Consider the following 16,267-nt stretch of genomic DNA (forward strand, 5'->3'; position numbering starts at 1 on the left):
CAACAGGAACACCAGGGAAGACACTTCCCCTTCACAAGCTCTGGGTAGCAGCAGCTTGATGCCTTGGCCGCTTTTGGTAGAGGCCACTGCAGAGGGAACAGCTGGCACTTGTAATGGCAATGCACTGCTACTCCCAGCTTCCACCAGACTACACCTGGAGCCTGCTCCTACGATCAGAAGTGATGAGCCTGAACAAACTCGGGCTTTCCCTTCCCAGAACCTGCGGTATCGTCTGCCTGGCATGCCAAGAGCAAATGCTGACTTGAAGGAACTGCTGTGAACGGTTATGCTCTGCTGGATCCTCCATGTCTCTGGAAAGCTCTATATCCACAGACTGCCTACTCTTCCTGCTGCAGATCTCTGGTGTGGAGAGAAGCATGCACTCTCCTATCTCACAGAAACTTCTCACTGGAACTGCAGATATCCATTAGTGTAATTTCATCTTCACTGTGAATCCTCCTCACACAACATGAAGGCTCCTTAAGTTGTTCAAATGCTCTGGTGATCCTCCTTGTACCAAATCCTTCTTCTATATGTGCTGAACACCCTCCCACATCTACACATATACACCACGATGCCCACTTCTAACGAGCATGGCTGCAGAGCTGCGCAAGAAAAAAGCTAAATTTGGAAAGCAGGGATTTATCTCCACAATGAGGTTGGATGTGCAAACCTGCATTTTGTATCTACCTGACACTGATGCACAAATTTCAGTTTACTTTGCATGAGCAGCAGTGTGTTATTAACAATATCAATCATTACAAACACTCCAAAACCTTTTACTTTTTTCTGAATGCAAAGAAACCCTGATGCTGCTAAATAAAAATCCCCACCACCTCAATGTAACTGTGTCAATGACCTTCCATGATGATTACAAAAAAAAGAGAAACATTATGGGTACCTGATGCTGTCGAGGTAGATGCCTGGTCATCCTCTGGCTGAACTGTCTGTCGAATAATTCTGTCAATCTCCAAGACATCCATCCACTGGCTCAACTCGTTCTTCAGTTCTGCCAGCCGCTGCTGGGTCGCGATCTTTTCTCTCGCCAACCGCTCCATCTCGTGTTCATATTCTTTCTCCTTCCTCTTTAAAGTCTAAAGCCAGAGAAAAGAAAAAGAAATATAATGAGAACAAAGATAAGAATAATCTATGCTAATCTGGTCACTCGCATGTCCACAGCTCATTATTTTATGTTGCCAGTTATGCTGGTGTAAAATGTGTTTAGCTACATTTACACCTTCGAAATGCAGGCAAAAAAGGGAAGGACAAGAGCAGGCACAATAAAGTATTGCTCTGATTGAAGGCTTTCTGCTTTCTGAGGGAAAACTGATCAGCCCCCAAAACTGAAATGCTTAGAAGGAAAGAAAAAGCCCAAGTATCGATGAGTTTCCAAGCAACACACACCACACCAAGAGCCCCTGACCTACAGGAGATGGTGGATGGTAGAACCAACAACCACACACACCTGAGGGGGATCAACTATTCTAAGGCCTGTTCTGTGAGGTTTTTCAGCCAGTGTAGCACTGCACAGTGAGAGACCTGGTCTCCCAGCACAGGGCCATACTTACTGTATGCATAAAAGAGACAAAATCAGGTGAAATCTGTAAAACCACATACAGACTTGTCCATTTTCTGAAGTTAAATTTCACCACTGGGAATTTAAATCCCACACACACTTCTGAAAATACCAGCCACATGGAGCCCACACGGATGCTCCTATACCCTCACTGCTGGCAAGCACTGAGCTCAAAAGCAAATCCCCCACCTGGCAGAGGACCAGGCTCATGGTCTCCGTAACATATCTCTTTATTTCTCTTTCAGGTTCTCCAGGATGAGTACAGTCAGAGCTTGACCTCATGCCTTTCAATAGTTCTGCTGGTGTTGTAGCTCACAGGTTTGCTGGGAAAGACCTTAAAGCCTGTTCAGCCAGCCTTTAATGCAGCCTAAGGCAACGCAGATTAGGGCAGCTCCTGCCGCTACCTTTGTCCTGGTAATAACAATAAAGGAAGTATTTTTAAAAGAGCCAAACAATGTGTGTTAGCAGGGCACAACCACTGCAGGTGTGTCAATGGAGACAGTTCCTCTCCCCCAGATCAGCTAAAAGCTCCTCAAAACAGAGGGTTTTCAGGCAAAGGGGGCAGTTCTTTCTCTCCTGCTGCTTTTCAAGCCAAAGCAGGCAGCAGATAGGCCAACACCACAATCCCACAGTTCCGGCCTGGGCAAGCCCAGCAGACCTGCAGCCCACTGCAGGGAGGTCGCCATGGGGACAGCCAGGAAGGGAGGATGGGGACTCCTGGAATCCTGGCTCTGCACCAGCCCTGACCTGTAGCCCAGAGATTCCCATGTGGCTGAGGCCCAAATCCCCAGGCTAGTTCCAAAGTCTCCTCCCTATCGAGTGCAGCCAAAGCGTTTTGCCTGACCCAGAAAAGCCCCGTGCTGCGCGTGCTCTGACCCCTTGCGAAGGGCCCTGGGGAGACGCGATGGAGGGGGAGGCGGAGGCGACGAGGAAGGCTCGCGCTCCTGGATCAGTGTAAACGTGCAGGACGACTTGCATGGAACCCGGCTGAATCTTCCCCTCACTGCTATCAGGAAAGAGGCAAGTGGAAGAAAGGCTGAGGCTAAACCTGCTGTGCAAACATGAGCCCAGCCCCTCTCTGCAGCATCTCCACGCAGGGCACAAGAGGACAGAACAGAGCAGCTCTCCAGGAGGAGCAGGCGCGAAATCCCCGCAGCAGCCTCCGCACCGCAGCGGGCACAGCACACGCATATTCAAGCAGATTTGGCTTCATTCCCTGCTGTGAGAGGAGACTCCCAGCACTGGGGGAAAGCACTACTACCAAGTATAAGCAGGGCAGCTGGTAATTAGTTACAAACTTTTAATTACTGGGAAGGAAGGCAAACCCTTAGCAAGTACCAGGAGGAGTCTCCCCGCCGAGAGAGCCAGGGAGTTCACTATGTCACTCCGCAGGCACTCCACATGCTTTGGGACATGGCACTGGTCCAAGCCCAGCCCCGTGGGCTCTGCCTCCCTCAGTGCCAGCAGTCCCAGCCCTTGATTGGGCACCAGCTCCCGGCAGCCCCTCGCTGGATCTGCATCTCCTCCCAGGGCCCCGGCACGGCTGGGCGCTGTCCAAGGGGAGCTGCTGGGGAGGCTGGAGCAGCAGATGGGCTGGAGGCACCGGTAATCTTTCAAAACCTATTCTGGGATGCAATGCACTGGAGTTCACTTGGTAAAGACGGATCTCCAGGCTGAGCTGCTCTGGCCTAATAATGAACTGGGTGAGATTAACTGGAGCCCTCTTCCCCCTCCTCTGAGCTCCCCTCCAAGTACTGCCCCACTCTCTGCAGGTACACCTGGGTGCAGTCCCCTCCCAGGCTCTGCAGGGACTGGGAGTGTGCCCTGCACTGGGAGCTCAGCCTGGGAGCACGAACAGCCCTGGCCCCACTGCAGAAACGAGCATTCATGGAGGGACAGGGCGCAGGGACCCTTCTGCCTTTGTGCCTCTCACGGCCGCAGCCGGTGGAGGAGCAGCCGCGCGTCTCCTGCGTGCCCCCTGACCGCGGCCCTGGCGCCCCGGGCACACGCAGCTCCCTGGCATCGGCTCCTGACAGATTAATTTCTGCAAATCATCCTGCCCACATCAGGTGCCAGGACTTCCTGTCAGTCAACAGTGACAGGCAACCCTTGGTCCCTGGGACTGTGGTCACTGACCTGCCCCTGTACCTTTGGAGACACCCACTGAGCCCCAGGATGTTTTTCTAAAACAAGAGCTTCTGTCAGCACTATCACCATGGATCCCATGCAATACAAAACCAGACACTTTAAAATAACATATAACCACACATTCACTTCCCCCCAAACCCAAGCCTTTGTAATTTTCCAACAGAATGGGCACGTAATGGTAGCACTGAGAAGGGCAGAGGGGACCCTAAAACTACAAACAACAAAGTAACTGAGAATTAAATTTTGATAAAAGAAATTTATACAAATGCCCAACCACCCTTCCTTCAAGATCTGAAATGTCATTAAGGCAGAGGCCTGGGCCAGGTGCAGGGCAGGAGCTCCCACCTGACCCACCTGCACAGCCACTGGGAAGGACATGGCAAGGTTCACATCTGGTATGACAGTTAAGCTTCTTGTCAAGATCCTGAAGGACACACACTTAACCTGCCACATGAAATACTGATCCTGTTTCTCCACAGCAGAAAAATCACTGAAGTAACTTGCAATTTTGTTTTCCCCCTTCCTCAGCGCGAGGTCAGGCTGGGCTGGCCCTGAGGAAGGCCAGGCATGCCTCTCAAGCTCTGTTCTGTTTGCAGAGGACAGCCCAAATCTGGGGGTGGCACCTCACTGAGCCCACCCCAGACTGCTCCAGCAAGCACCAGGCTCCAGCACAGACCCTCCTTCCTACGTCTGTGTCTCCATCATTGAAGCATTTCTTTTTTTCCTGTTAAGCAATTGGGAACCCTGGTTGCCCAGGCAACTGTTCCACTGCAGTGTGAGGAACCTACAGAAGCTATGACTTCAGAACTCTTATTTTTTGCACTCAAAAAAAAATTCCACATGAGCATCACTTAAAAGAGCAAACTCTGGTCCAGCCAAGGGGGAAGCTGAGCTACTCCAGGAAGAAATCATAGATTTCCTCACACTCTTGTGAATCCACCCATGGGTTTGGATGCTTGGGAAGCATGGCAAATCAACTGCTGGCCCTAGTGAAAGCAGATGACATCCCACTCTGAACACTCAGTTCTGCTGAGCTGAAGCTGAGTGAGGCCTTTGCAGCAGGGCCTGACCCTCCCCTGCCAGGCACCACTGCCCCGGGAACAGCAGGGGTGCTCCACGAGCAGGTGGAAGCAGTGACAAGGACACAAGGGCAGTGGTGAGTCCCTTCATCTTTTATTTAAATACCAGCAGCCAAATTAAAATCCACAAATTGCTTTTGCTCCCCTAGAGTATCTGATTCTCCTCCTGTACCTGTCAGCTTCTCAGCAGCCTTTATCCACCTGGATTACTGAAGCTAGCCCAGATGACTGCAGTGATAGCAAAGGTCTGACACAATTCCAGTGGTAACTCTTCCCCACTTTGTGCCCACTATCCTGGCTGTTTTGGAGCCACTATTTGGTCCTTGTGTGCACATCTCCCTGTCATTATTTGGTAAACAAACCATACACCAACTCCTGCCCTCCTTGTGTAGCAACAGTAATTTTTCACTGCGAAGAATTTTCCATTTCATAGCTGTCTGTAATTAAACTGCTCACTCTCATGTCAGGTCTGGAAATAATGCCCCCAAAGCCTTTCCTGCGCCTGCCTCAGGAATGCTGCTGGCCCTGCAGCTGGCATTAGTGAGGTTTAAAAGGCCTTATTACACAGCTCCCCTCATAAACATTTTATTAGCAGCTTAAAAACACATTTTCGATGATGAGGTTTTCCAAAGCATATTTCAGCTCTGTTCTTCTCTTACATGGCATTTGCTGATTGAAAATACCTCATCAATGAGTAATCAGGAGAGCGATTTGCAATTTTGAGCCAGATTCTTTAACTCTCTGCTCTGGGGATCACAGCTGGTGCCAGAGAGTGGGACATGCTGAGCCAGGGGTGATCCTGAACTGCACTGACCTGCAGGACCTCCAGCACAGACCAGAGCAGCTGGTTGTGCTCTCCACTGCTGCACAGAGCTTTGATTCCTATACATAATGGAAAAAATCCCTACATCCTAAGAAAAGGATCTTATTGTTGCTGGGACTGCCATGGTGCAGGAGATTCACAGCAGGAGCAAGAATCCACCAGCCGGACTCCGAAAAAATTCCAACCAGGACCAGAGAGGTGCTGGGGAACAAGCTGTCCCCACAGAGCCCCAGATGGAACCCAAACAGCCCCAGCTGCCAAAACTCCACTGGCCAAGGAACCACACTCACCTGTAGGATTTGGGGATTTTCCATCACTTCATTCAATTCTGGCCATTCCTGCTTGGAATGGTGCTAAATTGTCTACATTCCTCAGCTGCCACAAGCAGTTTGTTCACAGCAGCGACACCAACCCTGGCCCCGTCCCACCCGAGCTGCTGAGACGGAGCAGCGCCTGCAGGGCTGGGAGGGCGAGGAGCCAGTTCTGCCAGCACCAGGGGCATCCGCAGCCCCTGCAGCCCCTGCAGCCCCTGCAGCCCCTGCAGCCCCTGCAGCCCCTGCAGCCCCTGCAGCCCCTGCAGCCACTGCCGGCCCTGCCCGCAGGCCCCGCTGCCAACCTGCCCCTGTGTCTGCGAGAATCCGTCGAGTGTGAACCCTGGCTGTTGCCACGGGAACCAAAGCCATGGTTTCCATGGCAACTGCTCCATTCTGCAGCTTTAGGAGATGAGATCCCGCAGCGATGCCGGATGTGCTGGCCCGGTACCACCAACAGCAAAACACAGGTGGGGCACGACAGCCAGCACAGAGCGACGTCACCGCTGTGCTGCAGCCACCCTGGCACTGCCACCACCCACAGCTGCGCCTGACTGCAGCCTCTGCCACTGGAGCCTCTGCTCAGCACTGGGAGAACGGGGCGAGCGTCTCACCATGACCAGTCCCCAGGACCGGGAGAGGGGAGAGCCTCTGTGCAAATTGGGGGGGAGGCACAGGACAAGGACTCCAGGCTCCCAGTGTTCGTGCCCCAGCTTCAGCCTCCCAAGATCTCAGACTTCACACCAGGACCAAAACCAAAGTAAAGCCTGCAGGGTGAACCAGAGACTGTCCCTCACTCCTGATGAGTGTGACCCCCTGCCCCAAGGGCCAGGCCGCGGGTGTTTGCCAGCAGCCTCGTGACCCAGCCCTGGATGGGGACAGCAGCCAGGGAGTGCTGCTGTGTGCTGGGAGGTGACATCACCCTCACAGCACGAGGGGACTGGAGGGAAGGAGCCCATCCTCGCTGCACCCATGGGCTGCACCCACAGGCTGCACCCACCTGCACCCACTCTGCAGCAGATCCCAGTGGGGTGGGCACCACCCACCACTGCTCAACCTGCCTGCAGCAGTAGGGGTGAACTTCTAGACAGAAATACTTCCCAGAACAGGAAATCTGCCTGGAGCAGAGCAATGACGGAAAATGAGAACACGCAATGCTATTTACATGTATCATTTCACATTGATAACTGCACCTCAGCCTCCAGACAAAAAAAGACATCAGGCCATAACCTGTGATCAAAACCAGGGCTGGAACATGGCTGTTTGCACCGACCTGTCAGTCAGCCTCCTGAGCACCATGCTCTGGACAAAGTACAGTCACTGGGGCAAAGGGGAGGAACGATCGCAATCAGGAAGACAAAAAATAAATTCAGAAAAAATAAACAACAAACAGCTAACAACAACAATAAAAAAAACCAGCCGAACAAAAAAAACCAAAACCAAACCAACCAACCAAAAAAAAGTAGCAACCAACTGGAACACATCTGGTTTAATTCCTTGATATGACTCTCAAGGACACAAGAAATTCAGATTTAAAATAACTGAAGTATGACTTGCAATCAGTTGGTGTTAAGTTTGCTTTCCTTATTTTTATTTTTTAACTAGTCTCTGTTGTTCAGGACATAAATGAGATACTTCTCATTCCAGTGGATTCCAGATGCCCCAAAGAACCTGAAATACTGGGGTGTGTTTGTTACTTAGAAAATTATCCCAAGAAAACCAAAACAATTTGGGAAATTAAAACTTGAGAATTTTTCACTTCAAATTTAATTTTGCAGCACTTAAATTAAAAAAAATGAAATGAAAAACAAATTGTGGAAAATATGCTTTTGAGATTGTGTCATCATTTTCTGCAAACAGAAATGAGGCATTCTGGATCTCAAGAAGGGATTATGATTATTATTATTATTAACAGCACAACTGCTGGATGCAGGACCCCAAAGCTCCTCCCAAGCCTCTGTGATGACGCATGGGCAGCAGATCCAGAGGGCAACAGGCAGGTTTCTGCCTTGGAGCCACAGCCGGAGCTGTCTGCTAGAGATGAGGAGGAGATTTCTGAGCAGACACATTATCCCTATGTCCACTTGCTGCAGCACTTCCATATTTTCCTTGCAGGCATCTCTGAGCAGCTGCTGCAGGAGCCAAGGCAGAGTTTTGGACGGGTCCTGGGTACAGCCCTCCCTTTGTTCCCGTTCCTACACTATGGCTCAGCCAACAGGCACAGGTAAGCTGCACACCTGAAGAGACCCTGTCCAGGGAGCAGGGAAGTGACACCTCCCAAAACACAGTTGTGGCAGTCCCAACACCAAGGGCTCTGACAGAACCACTCCCTCACACCACGGCAGCAGGTCCGAGGTCCAGGTGACTCAGAAAATGGTGCCATCCTCCCGCACCACCTCTCCTTCCTGTTTCCCCATCCATCTAAGGAGGTCAGTGCCAGTTACTCACATGCCAGCAGCTCCACCCACAGCCCACAGAGCAGATCTGGGTCACCAGAGGATTTCTCTCCATCCATCTCCCTCATTGTCAGGGCCATGGTGGCAGTGGGACAAATACCCAGCTGTTAAACACAAACTGACTCCAGCACCTGTGTGAGGCCATGAAGCAGAATTGTGCCAGGTGGAAACTCTGTCTGTGCTGGAGGGCCTGGGTCTGCACTGCTGCTGCCACACAGCCACGGTGCCCACCGTGCCACAGAACTCACACTGCCACTGCTGCTCACCGAGCTGCGCCCAGGCCTGGAGCTCCTCTGCTGGCCTGAGGGGTTGCCTTTGGTTTGTTTGGGGCTTTTGCTGTGTTTCAAAGGCAAGTGACTTCTGCAGTGTCACGCATAAAATGCAGCCCATGCAACCAAGCTGTAATTATTACTGTAAGTAATGTTATCACTACTCTCATTAGGGCCCTGCTGTCTCCCCTCCCATGCCAGCTCTGACAGTAGGTGGCAACCAGAACAAGCAACAGCCCCCAAACACACCAGTACCACACAGCAGCATTCCCAAAGCCTGTGCTGCAATCCACTTACAGGCTGGTTTGGTTTTTACAACCTTGAGTGCTTCTTCAAAGTACCACTTAAATGACAGCAGTGGAACAGGTGTGGATTCTCTGACAATTACAAACACACTGACAGATTTACAATTTCATTCACCCTTTCCAAAATCTCATGTACCGAGTGAAATGCTTTAAAAAAAAAATCACCATCCCTTTTGGCAATGGTTAAGAAACAGCTTACAATCACTCAACAAGGTCCAAATGCTGGACATTTTTAATCACTATTACAGGATATGTTTTGTGGCCAATCTGCAAATAAAAATGCCCTGCTGGCTCCCTGGATGAGCCTCCCTGCAGACAGGTCCTGCTCCAGCTGGAGGAACAGCAGGGCCTTAAACATTGTTTTTTTGAAGGTCTTCTTTCTCATCACTTTCTAAAATCTACAGATGACACCACATTGCATGACCATAGCCTATGGATGCTGGAGGCCTTCATTACTGGCACTGAGATTCAGGCTAATTAGACAAGATAGAATCAGTGGATCAGGTCAGGTCAACAACATGAAGCAGCACAGCTTGGCATGTGAATGCTGCTCACATGAGGGAAGCACAGCAGGTACTGATGGACCTGACTCTTACTAGAAAAGTTTTACAGCAGATGAGTCTCATAGCTGGCACAGAATAAAAAATAACAGTTACAGCCATCCTCATCAACGTGGGGAACTTAACAGGATTCAGCAGCACGGTTTGGTTTATGCATTTTGATCAATAATCCAGTCACAACAGTGCCTGAATGTAAATGAGTTCTGGTCTTTAACCACAACCATTGTCAGACCTGCGTGTTTGTGCCTGCAGTCCTGCACCTCTGTGCACCAGGACTTGGCATGGCTGCAGGGCCCTCTGCACCCATTAACATCCAAATCCCAAATCAAGCACTGCTATGGCACCCAAAAATCCACTGGTCTTGTTCTGGTCCTCTGCACACAGACAGGGATGAATGACTGTGCTCAGGCACCAATGAAGTGACTGATAAATAAACTAAAAGACAAACCCTCAGTTCAGCACAGCTACATGTTGTCTCTAACACCACAAGCAGGGCTGCCAGGACTTCAGTGCATTTGTAAGCGAAGTCTCTTTCACAAACAGAGCCTAAACAGCTCTGTAGGACCACAGCAGCCCCCAGTGCCTCTGCCACACCAAGCAGCACGTGCAGGGGTTGGGATCACATCAGTGCCTTGCTTCCACACCTTCTAGACTTCTACTCTTTGCCTTCTGCATGCCCTCAGAAGTTCAGCTACATCTCAGATTTTGAAAGCACACTGTTATTTAGTCAGCATTCCAATTGTACTGGGGGAACTGGCCAACAAGCAGGACCTGCAGCACAACCCAAGACTGACGAGCTGGGCTGGGCTGTGAGCCAGTTGTCCCAGTGTCACCTGGTGAGCAAATCACCTGGATGTCATCTGACACTAAATGCACAATAGAAAATAACCCCCCAGACTGGAGGGTGTTCAGGTGCCACAGTTATAGGCACAGTTTGAGAACACAGAGTAGCAGTCTTGCTTAAGGGCTTCAGTTAGCTTCCAAAGAAGATGATTATGTTTCCTAGGGGGAAGGAATCCTTCAGAGAATCTGAAGGAGCCGAGCCGTGTCTGCTGTGTGCCGGGCTGCCCCTTCCCTGGCACGGAGAGAGCACAGAGGGGCTGCAGGGAGGACAGGCCTGTCTCCCACCTGGGGACACTGCTCAGGAGCAAGCAAGGCCACAAGGCTCTGCCCTCTCGGTGCAAACAGCATTTTATTCTCACAGTGGCTTTCTCCACATTGTTCCACGCATCTTACAAGCTTCCCAGAGGGCTCCAGCATTTTCACCCAGGTTTTGCAAGCGGGAAAGTGCAGAACAAGAGCCAAGGTGGCTCACGTAACAGACCTGGTTGGAGGTGTGTGCTGGGGTCTGGAGCCCACTCTGCTGCTGGACCCACTGGGCCACCCTCCTCAGCTGAGAGCTGCAGCACAACAGCCCACACTGCCTCAGGCTGAATCACCAGCTAAAGGGATTATTAACTTCCAGCTGCGTTGGGCCCCATTTCTTTTGTGCAACAGTGTGCTTAATTGCAAATCCTAATTTACTGTTGCAGAGCACAAGCCCAGGTCCAAGGACAAATTAAAATGATGGTTCTATGGGAAGTTCAGAATTTAACTTTCTAACTTATCTGATTTGATGCAGATACAAATATTTAAATCCAGCCAAGGAAACAAACAGCCTGTTTCTAAGAAGTTCCAGCTGGGAAGGGGGGAAGGAAGGATTTTGTAGGAAGAGAGGCTGCAACAATCGGCGTACTGTGACAGTGCCTGCAGGAGCAGAACAGCCGCCGTGCAGAGCTTTGGCCAGCGCTGTGCTCCTCATTGGGTTTGAGGTTTTTGGGCTTTTTTTTTTTCCTTCAGTGAAAAACTACTTTGCTATCCTGAGAGTAAGAGCTTTTACTTTTAAATCTCTTCTGTACAATTTTCCAGTTCTCTTTTTAAGGGAAACACTGAGCCTGTGAGTGAAACACACAGAGCCTGGCACATGGTCACTGACCATCCCCACACTGATAGATGTTAGTTTTGTTGAAATAGATCAAACCTAAATTCAAATTGCAGTAAAAAATTTTTTGAAAGACAACTTTTGTTTCTTGAGTGCTGAAATTTCAAATCGGATTTTTAATAAGCTGGGTTTTTTTCAGGCAAATACACAGTGCTCAAGTTTTTAGCACAACTGAATCCTGTGACTGAGTCACAGTCCCTGCCAAGGAAAGCAGAGCTCGGGATACTCCCTGAGCAGCTGCCAGAGAGGATGAGGAGGAGAAGGCGATGCGGCGAGGAGGTCACACAGCGTCACGGGCCGTGCCTGGCCAGTGCCCGCGGGGCAGCCAGCCAGCCTGCGCGGCGCTGGGGCAGTGCCAGCTCAGCTGCCCGCGGCAGCCCGGCCAGCCGGGCCCTGCGCTCGCCATGTGCTCCCCACACACGTGCAGGGGGATGCTGGCACGGCCCGAGGTCACCGTGACCTCCTCTGCCACGCCAGGCGAGCACCAGCTGCAGCCCGGCTGAGCGACCCACTCACCGCAGCCAGCCCAGCGCTGCACCGACCGACGGACAGAGACACACAGAGACAGACAGCACTGCACACCAACAGACAGACAGAGACACACAGAGACAGACAGCACTGCACACCGACAGACAGACAGAGACAGACAGAGACAGACAGCACTGCACACCGACAGACAGACAGAGACAGACAGCACTGCACACCGACAGACAGACAGAGACAGACAGCACTGCACACCGACAGACAGACAGAGACAGACAGCACTGCACACCGACAGACAGACAGAGACAGACAGCACTGCACACCGACAGACAGACAGAACTGCACACTGACCGACGGACAGAGACACACAGAGACAGACAGCACTGCACACCGACAGACAGACAGAGACACACAGAGACAGACAGCACTGCACACCGACAGACGGACAGAGACACACAGAGACAGACAGCACTGCACACCGACAGACAGACAGAGACAGACAGCACTGCACACCGACAGACAGACAGAGACACACAGAGACAGACAGCACTGCACACCGACAGACAGACAGAGACAGACAGCACTGCACACCGACAGACAGACAGAGACAGACAGCACTGCACACCGACAGACAGAGACACACAGAGACAGACAGCACTGCACACCGACAGACAGACAGAGACACACAGAGACAGACAGCACTGCACACCGACAGACAGACAGAGACAGACAGCACTGCACACCGACAGACAGACAGAGACACACAGAGACAGACAGCACTGCACACCGACAGACAGACAGAGACAGACAGCACTGCACACCGACAGACAGACAGAGACACACAGAGACAGACAGCACTGCACACCGACAGACAGACAGAGACAGACAGCACTGCACACCAACAGACAGACAGAGACAGACAGCACTGCACACCGACAGACAGACAGAACTGCACACTGACCGACGGACAGAGACACACAGAGACAGACAGAGACAGACAGCACTGCACACCGACAGACAGAGACAGACAGCACTGCACACCGACAGACAGACAGAGACAGACAGCACTGCACACCGACAGACAGACAGAGACGGACAGCACTGCACACTGACCGACGGACAGCACTGCACACCTACAGACAGACAGACAGACAGCCCTGCACACCGACCAACGGACAGAGACAGACAGCACTGCACACCGACAGACAGACAGAGACAGACAGCACTGCACACCGACAGACAGACAGAGACAGACAGCACTGCACACCGACAGACAGACAGAGACAGACAGAGACAGACAGCACTGCACACCTACAGACAGACAGACAGCCCTGCACACCGACCAACGGACAGAGACGGACAGCACTGCACACCAACTGACAGAAAAAGACAGCCACGGACATGCAGCAACTCTTCCAGTTTCCCGATGAATTTTAATTGCATTACATGCTACTGATTTCACATTCACAGGGGACAATCTACAACAATTTCTTCTGTGCTACCATTAACCACTTTCACAAACATTAAACAAGCAAATGTTAACACTTATTTCCCTCCAGCTACAAAAACAACTGATTTTTGCCTGTGCTTTCTCCTAGATTCACTCCTGGTAGTGTCCCGTCCACTTACAGCTTCATGCTGCAATCTCAGATTCCAGGCTTTCCTTGCCTCCAAGCAAATGACTTGTACTCACATGTCCATCTCATCAAAATTTGGAGACATACTGTATCTTTACAGAAATCTGTCTTTGGTTAAGCAAACAGAAAACCTCCCCAAACCATACATATTAAAATTCACCTGAGCCCAAAATAAGAAACTGAAGTTCACTCAGCCTGGATCTCTAAGATCATCCGAATTATCTTCTCCCTGCCATCACCACTGCTTGTAAGGATGATTTGTGGTTAACCTGGAACTCCCAGAAGGGGAGTTTCTCTCCCGCTTTCCTCTGCACTCCAGTCAGCTCTGGTCCCTGCAGACCCCAGCCCCGCGAGCGCCGTACGTACCTGGATGTATCGCAAGGCACTCCTGAGGACGCTGAGGTTTGAGGTCTTCTTGTCATCTACGTTGGGGATGTTGCGCTTTAATGTCTCAAAGCATTCTTTCAAATGTGCACGTCTAAAGAAAACACAGGTGGGTCGTCAGCTGCCAGGAGACACACCAGAAACCAATTCCAGCAGAGGGGAGAGCTTAATGGGGGCCCTAATCCAGCAAAGCACCTACACCTGTGCACAGCAGCCCAGCACGCTCACGGCTCAGCCAGCTCACGCCAGCAGAGACTGTCCCTGGATGCTACCCCAGCTTTGTCAGGAACTGTGCAGCCTTCAATAAAATATCTCACTGTGCTGGGGCTTTCCCTGTCACCATACTTCCAATTTAGCTAGTCAGGCTTATAGGAGTCTTGGGTCAGAAACTGACGTTTATTCTGTATTCGCACTGTACGCTGACCCCTGACTTGGGGTATTTTACTCCTTCTAAATCAAAAGAGTCACGCTGTTATGCACTGTTATTGCTTTGCAGGATCAGGGCTTTGCAGGGTGGTTGGGATGCAATGGTGCAGTTAAACAGAACATATTGAGAAGTAAGAAATGCAGAATTGAGCTATAAGAAAGCCAAGCAATACTGCAAGGTTCAGTAAAATTCACGAAGAATTTTATTCAGGTTATCTGTTTACAAAACAAGCAATCAAACAAACAAAAACTCACCAAAGCCAAACAAATACTGAGAGATGACAGGCCAAAAAAAAAAAAAAAAAGGAAGAGAATTACAATGAAAAAAACCCAAACCCCTGGCTTTCTACGCACCTGTTCTTCTCCAATTTATTATGTACTTCCCTGGTCCCAACCCTGTAACCCAAAGAGAACAAAGATCAGCTCAGTGTCAAGTTGAAAACTCCTGCCTTGCACCTGTGCTTGCAGCAGTGTCTGTATATCAAGATGCGAAAGCAGCAGAGGTGTTCAGATATCACTGGTTTAACACTATATACTTTACATGTGCATCAGATGGACTAAGTATTGTGCACATAACGCACAGAACATACAAACACGTGTGATGTGTGTGTACATATGCAGACACGGCTACTACCAACAACAAGGAAAGACACCAAGTATGAATTTTAAGTATTTGCACAGGCCCAGAGAGCCCAGATTCTGATCTACACTCCAGTGGGACAAGGTTTATACAGTTTCAGGTTCAAGTGTATGGGACTGGGCAGACACTTCCAACTGCTTTGGGTTTTTACTGTGCATGAAGCAACATAACTGAGGATAAACATGGAATGAAGCAATACTCCAGTCACTACTCAAGGAAAAATCAGAGTGAGTTTCTGGTTTTGGGGTTTGAGTCCACCCACTCTTGGAATCAGAGGAATATTTTTACGAAAAGCCAAACAAATACATGTTACCTCAGTCTGTCAACTCCAGTGGTGATAAGGTACATTAACAGATGTGGAGATTTAAGTATCCTTTCTACACTGTGCAAACTAATTATTTGCCTTTGACTGAAAATACAGAGCATTGAGGTAATAATATTTAATAAACTGTCACAAATATTTGACAGCATTCTCCCAAGAAACGCTTACAGGCTGAAAAAGACATCTTTTCTGTGCTTATGGAGCAATTCTGGGGGGATGCAGTGGTGATGCTGTGCTCTCCCACACTGGCACCACAGCCCTCCCACCTCCCAGGGGCAAAGCTCAGCCTGACAGCACAGCCCTGTCTTGTGGGTGCACTTGCAGCCATCCCACTGCCCACAGCCCAGGCAGCCAAACTTGTGCAGCCTGCCCTGGTACCCCCTTGCTGGCAGAAACCTTCTCCACAGCTCCCTGAACCCACACAACGTCAGTGACACAGACTGACAGACCCTCCCTGCTGCAGACAGGCTCTGAAGATCCCGATTTTCTTAGAGCAATTACACTGGCATTTTACCAAAGCCTTAATCCTCACAAACTCTATCCACATTACTTTTCTGCTGTTTCTTTCTATGCATTTTGGGATCTCTACACCCCAGTGGACATTATGAACCTTTTTTCTGTCCACTATACATCTCCTCCAGCCCCCATGGGATTCGTACACCATCTCCAGTACCACTGCCAAGAGACATCTCACTGCCAGGAGAACAGTCAGAGGCCCAGACAGCACAGCCAGGAGGGAAGACCAAACAGATCCAGGTCACTTATGCTGCAGGAAAACTGAGCAGCCAAAGGAAACAGGTAAAACTGCTGCAAAGAAGGGAATGGCTTGTTCTCCCAGTCCACAAGCGGTAATACCAGACTCCCTAT

General features: G+C 50.4%; 1 protein-coding gene across 1 annotated transcript in view; it reads right to left on the reverse strand.

Annotated features, from left to right (window-relative positions):
- MNT (MAX network transcriptional repressor) overlaps positions 1-16,267 on the reverse strand; it is a 31,162-nt gene that overhangs the window by 5,159 nt on the left and 9,736 nt on the right. The window contains exons 3-5 of the mRNA XM_063402959.1: positions 14,793-14,834; positions 13,995-14,106; positions 902-1,094 (exon numbers count right to left, since the gene is read on the reverse strand). Coding sequence (XP_063259029.1) covers positions 902-1,094; positions 13,995-14,106; positions 14,793-14,834 — 347 coding nt within the window. The remainder of the gene's footprint in view (positions 1-901; positions 1,095-13,994; positions 14,107-14,792; positions 14,835-16,267) is intronic.

This window comes from Prinia subflava, chromosome 8, assembly GCF_021018805.1.
Source record: "Prinia subflava isolate CZ2003 ecotype Zambia chromosome 8, Cam_Psub_1.2, whole genome shotgun sequence".
In the NCBI taxonomy this organism is placed as follows: Eukaryota; Metazoa; Chordata; class Aves; order Passeriformes; family Cisticolidae; genus Prinia; species Prinia subflava.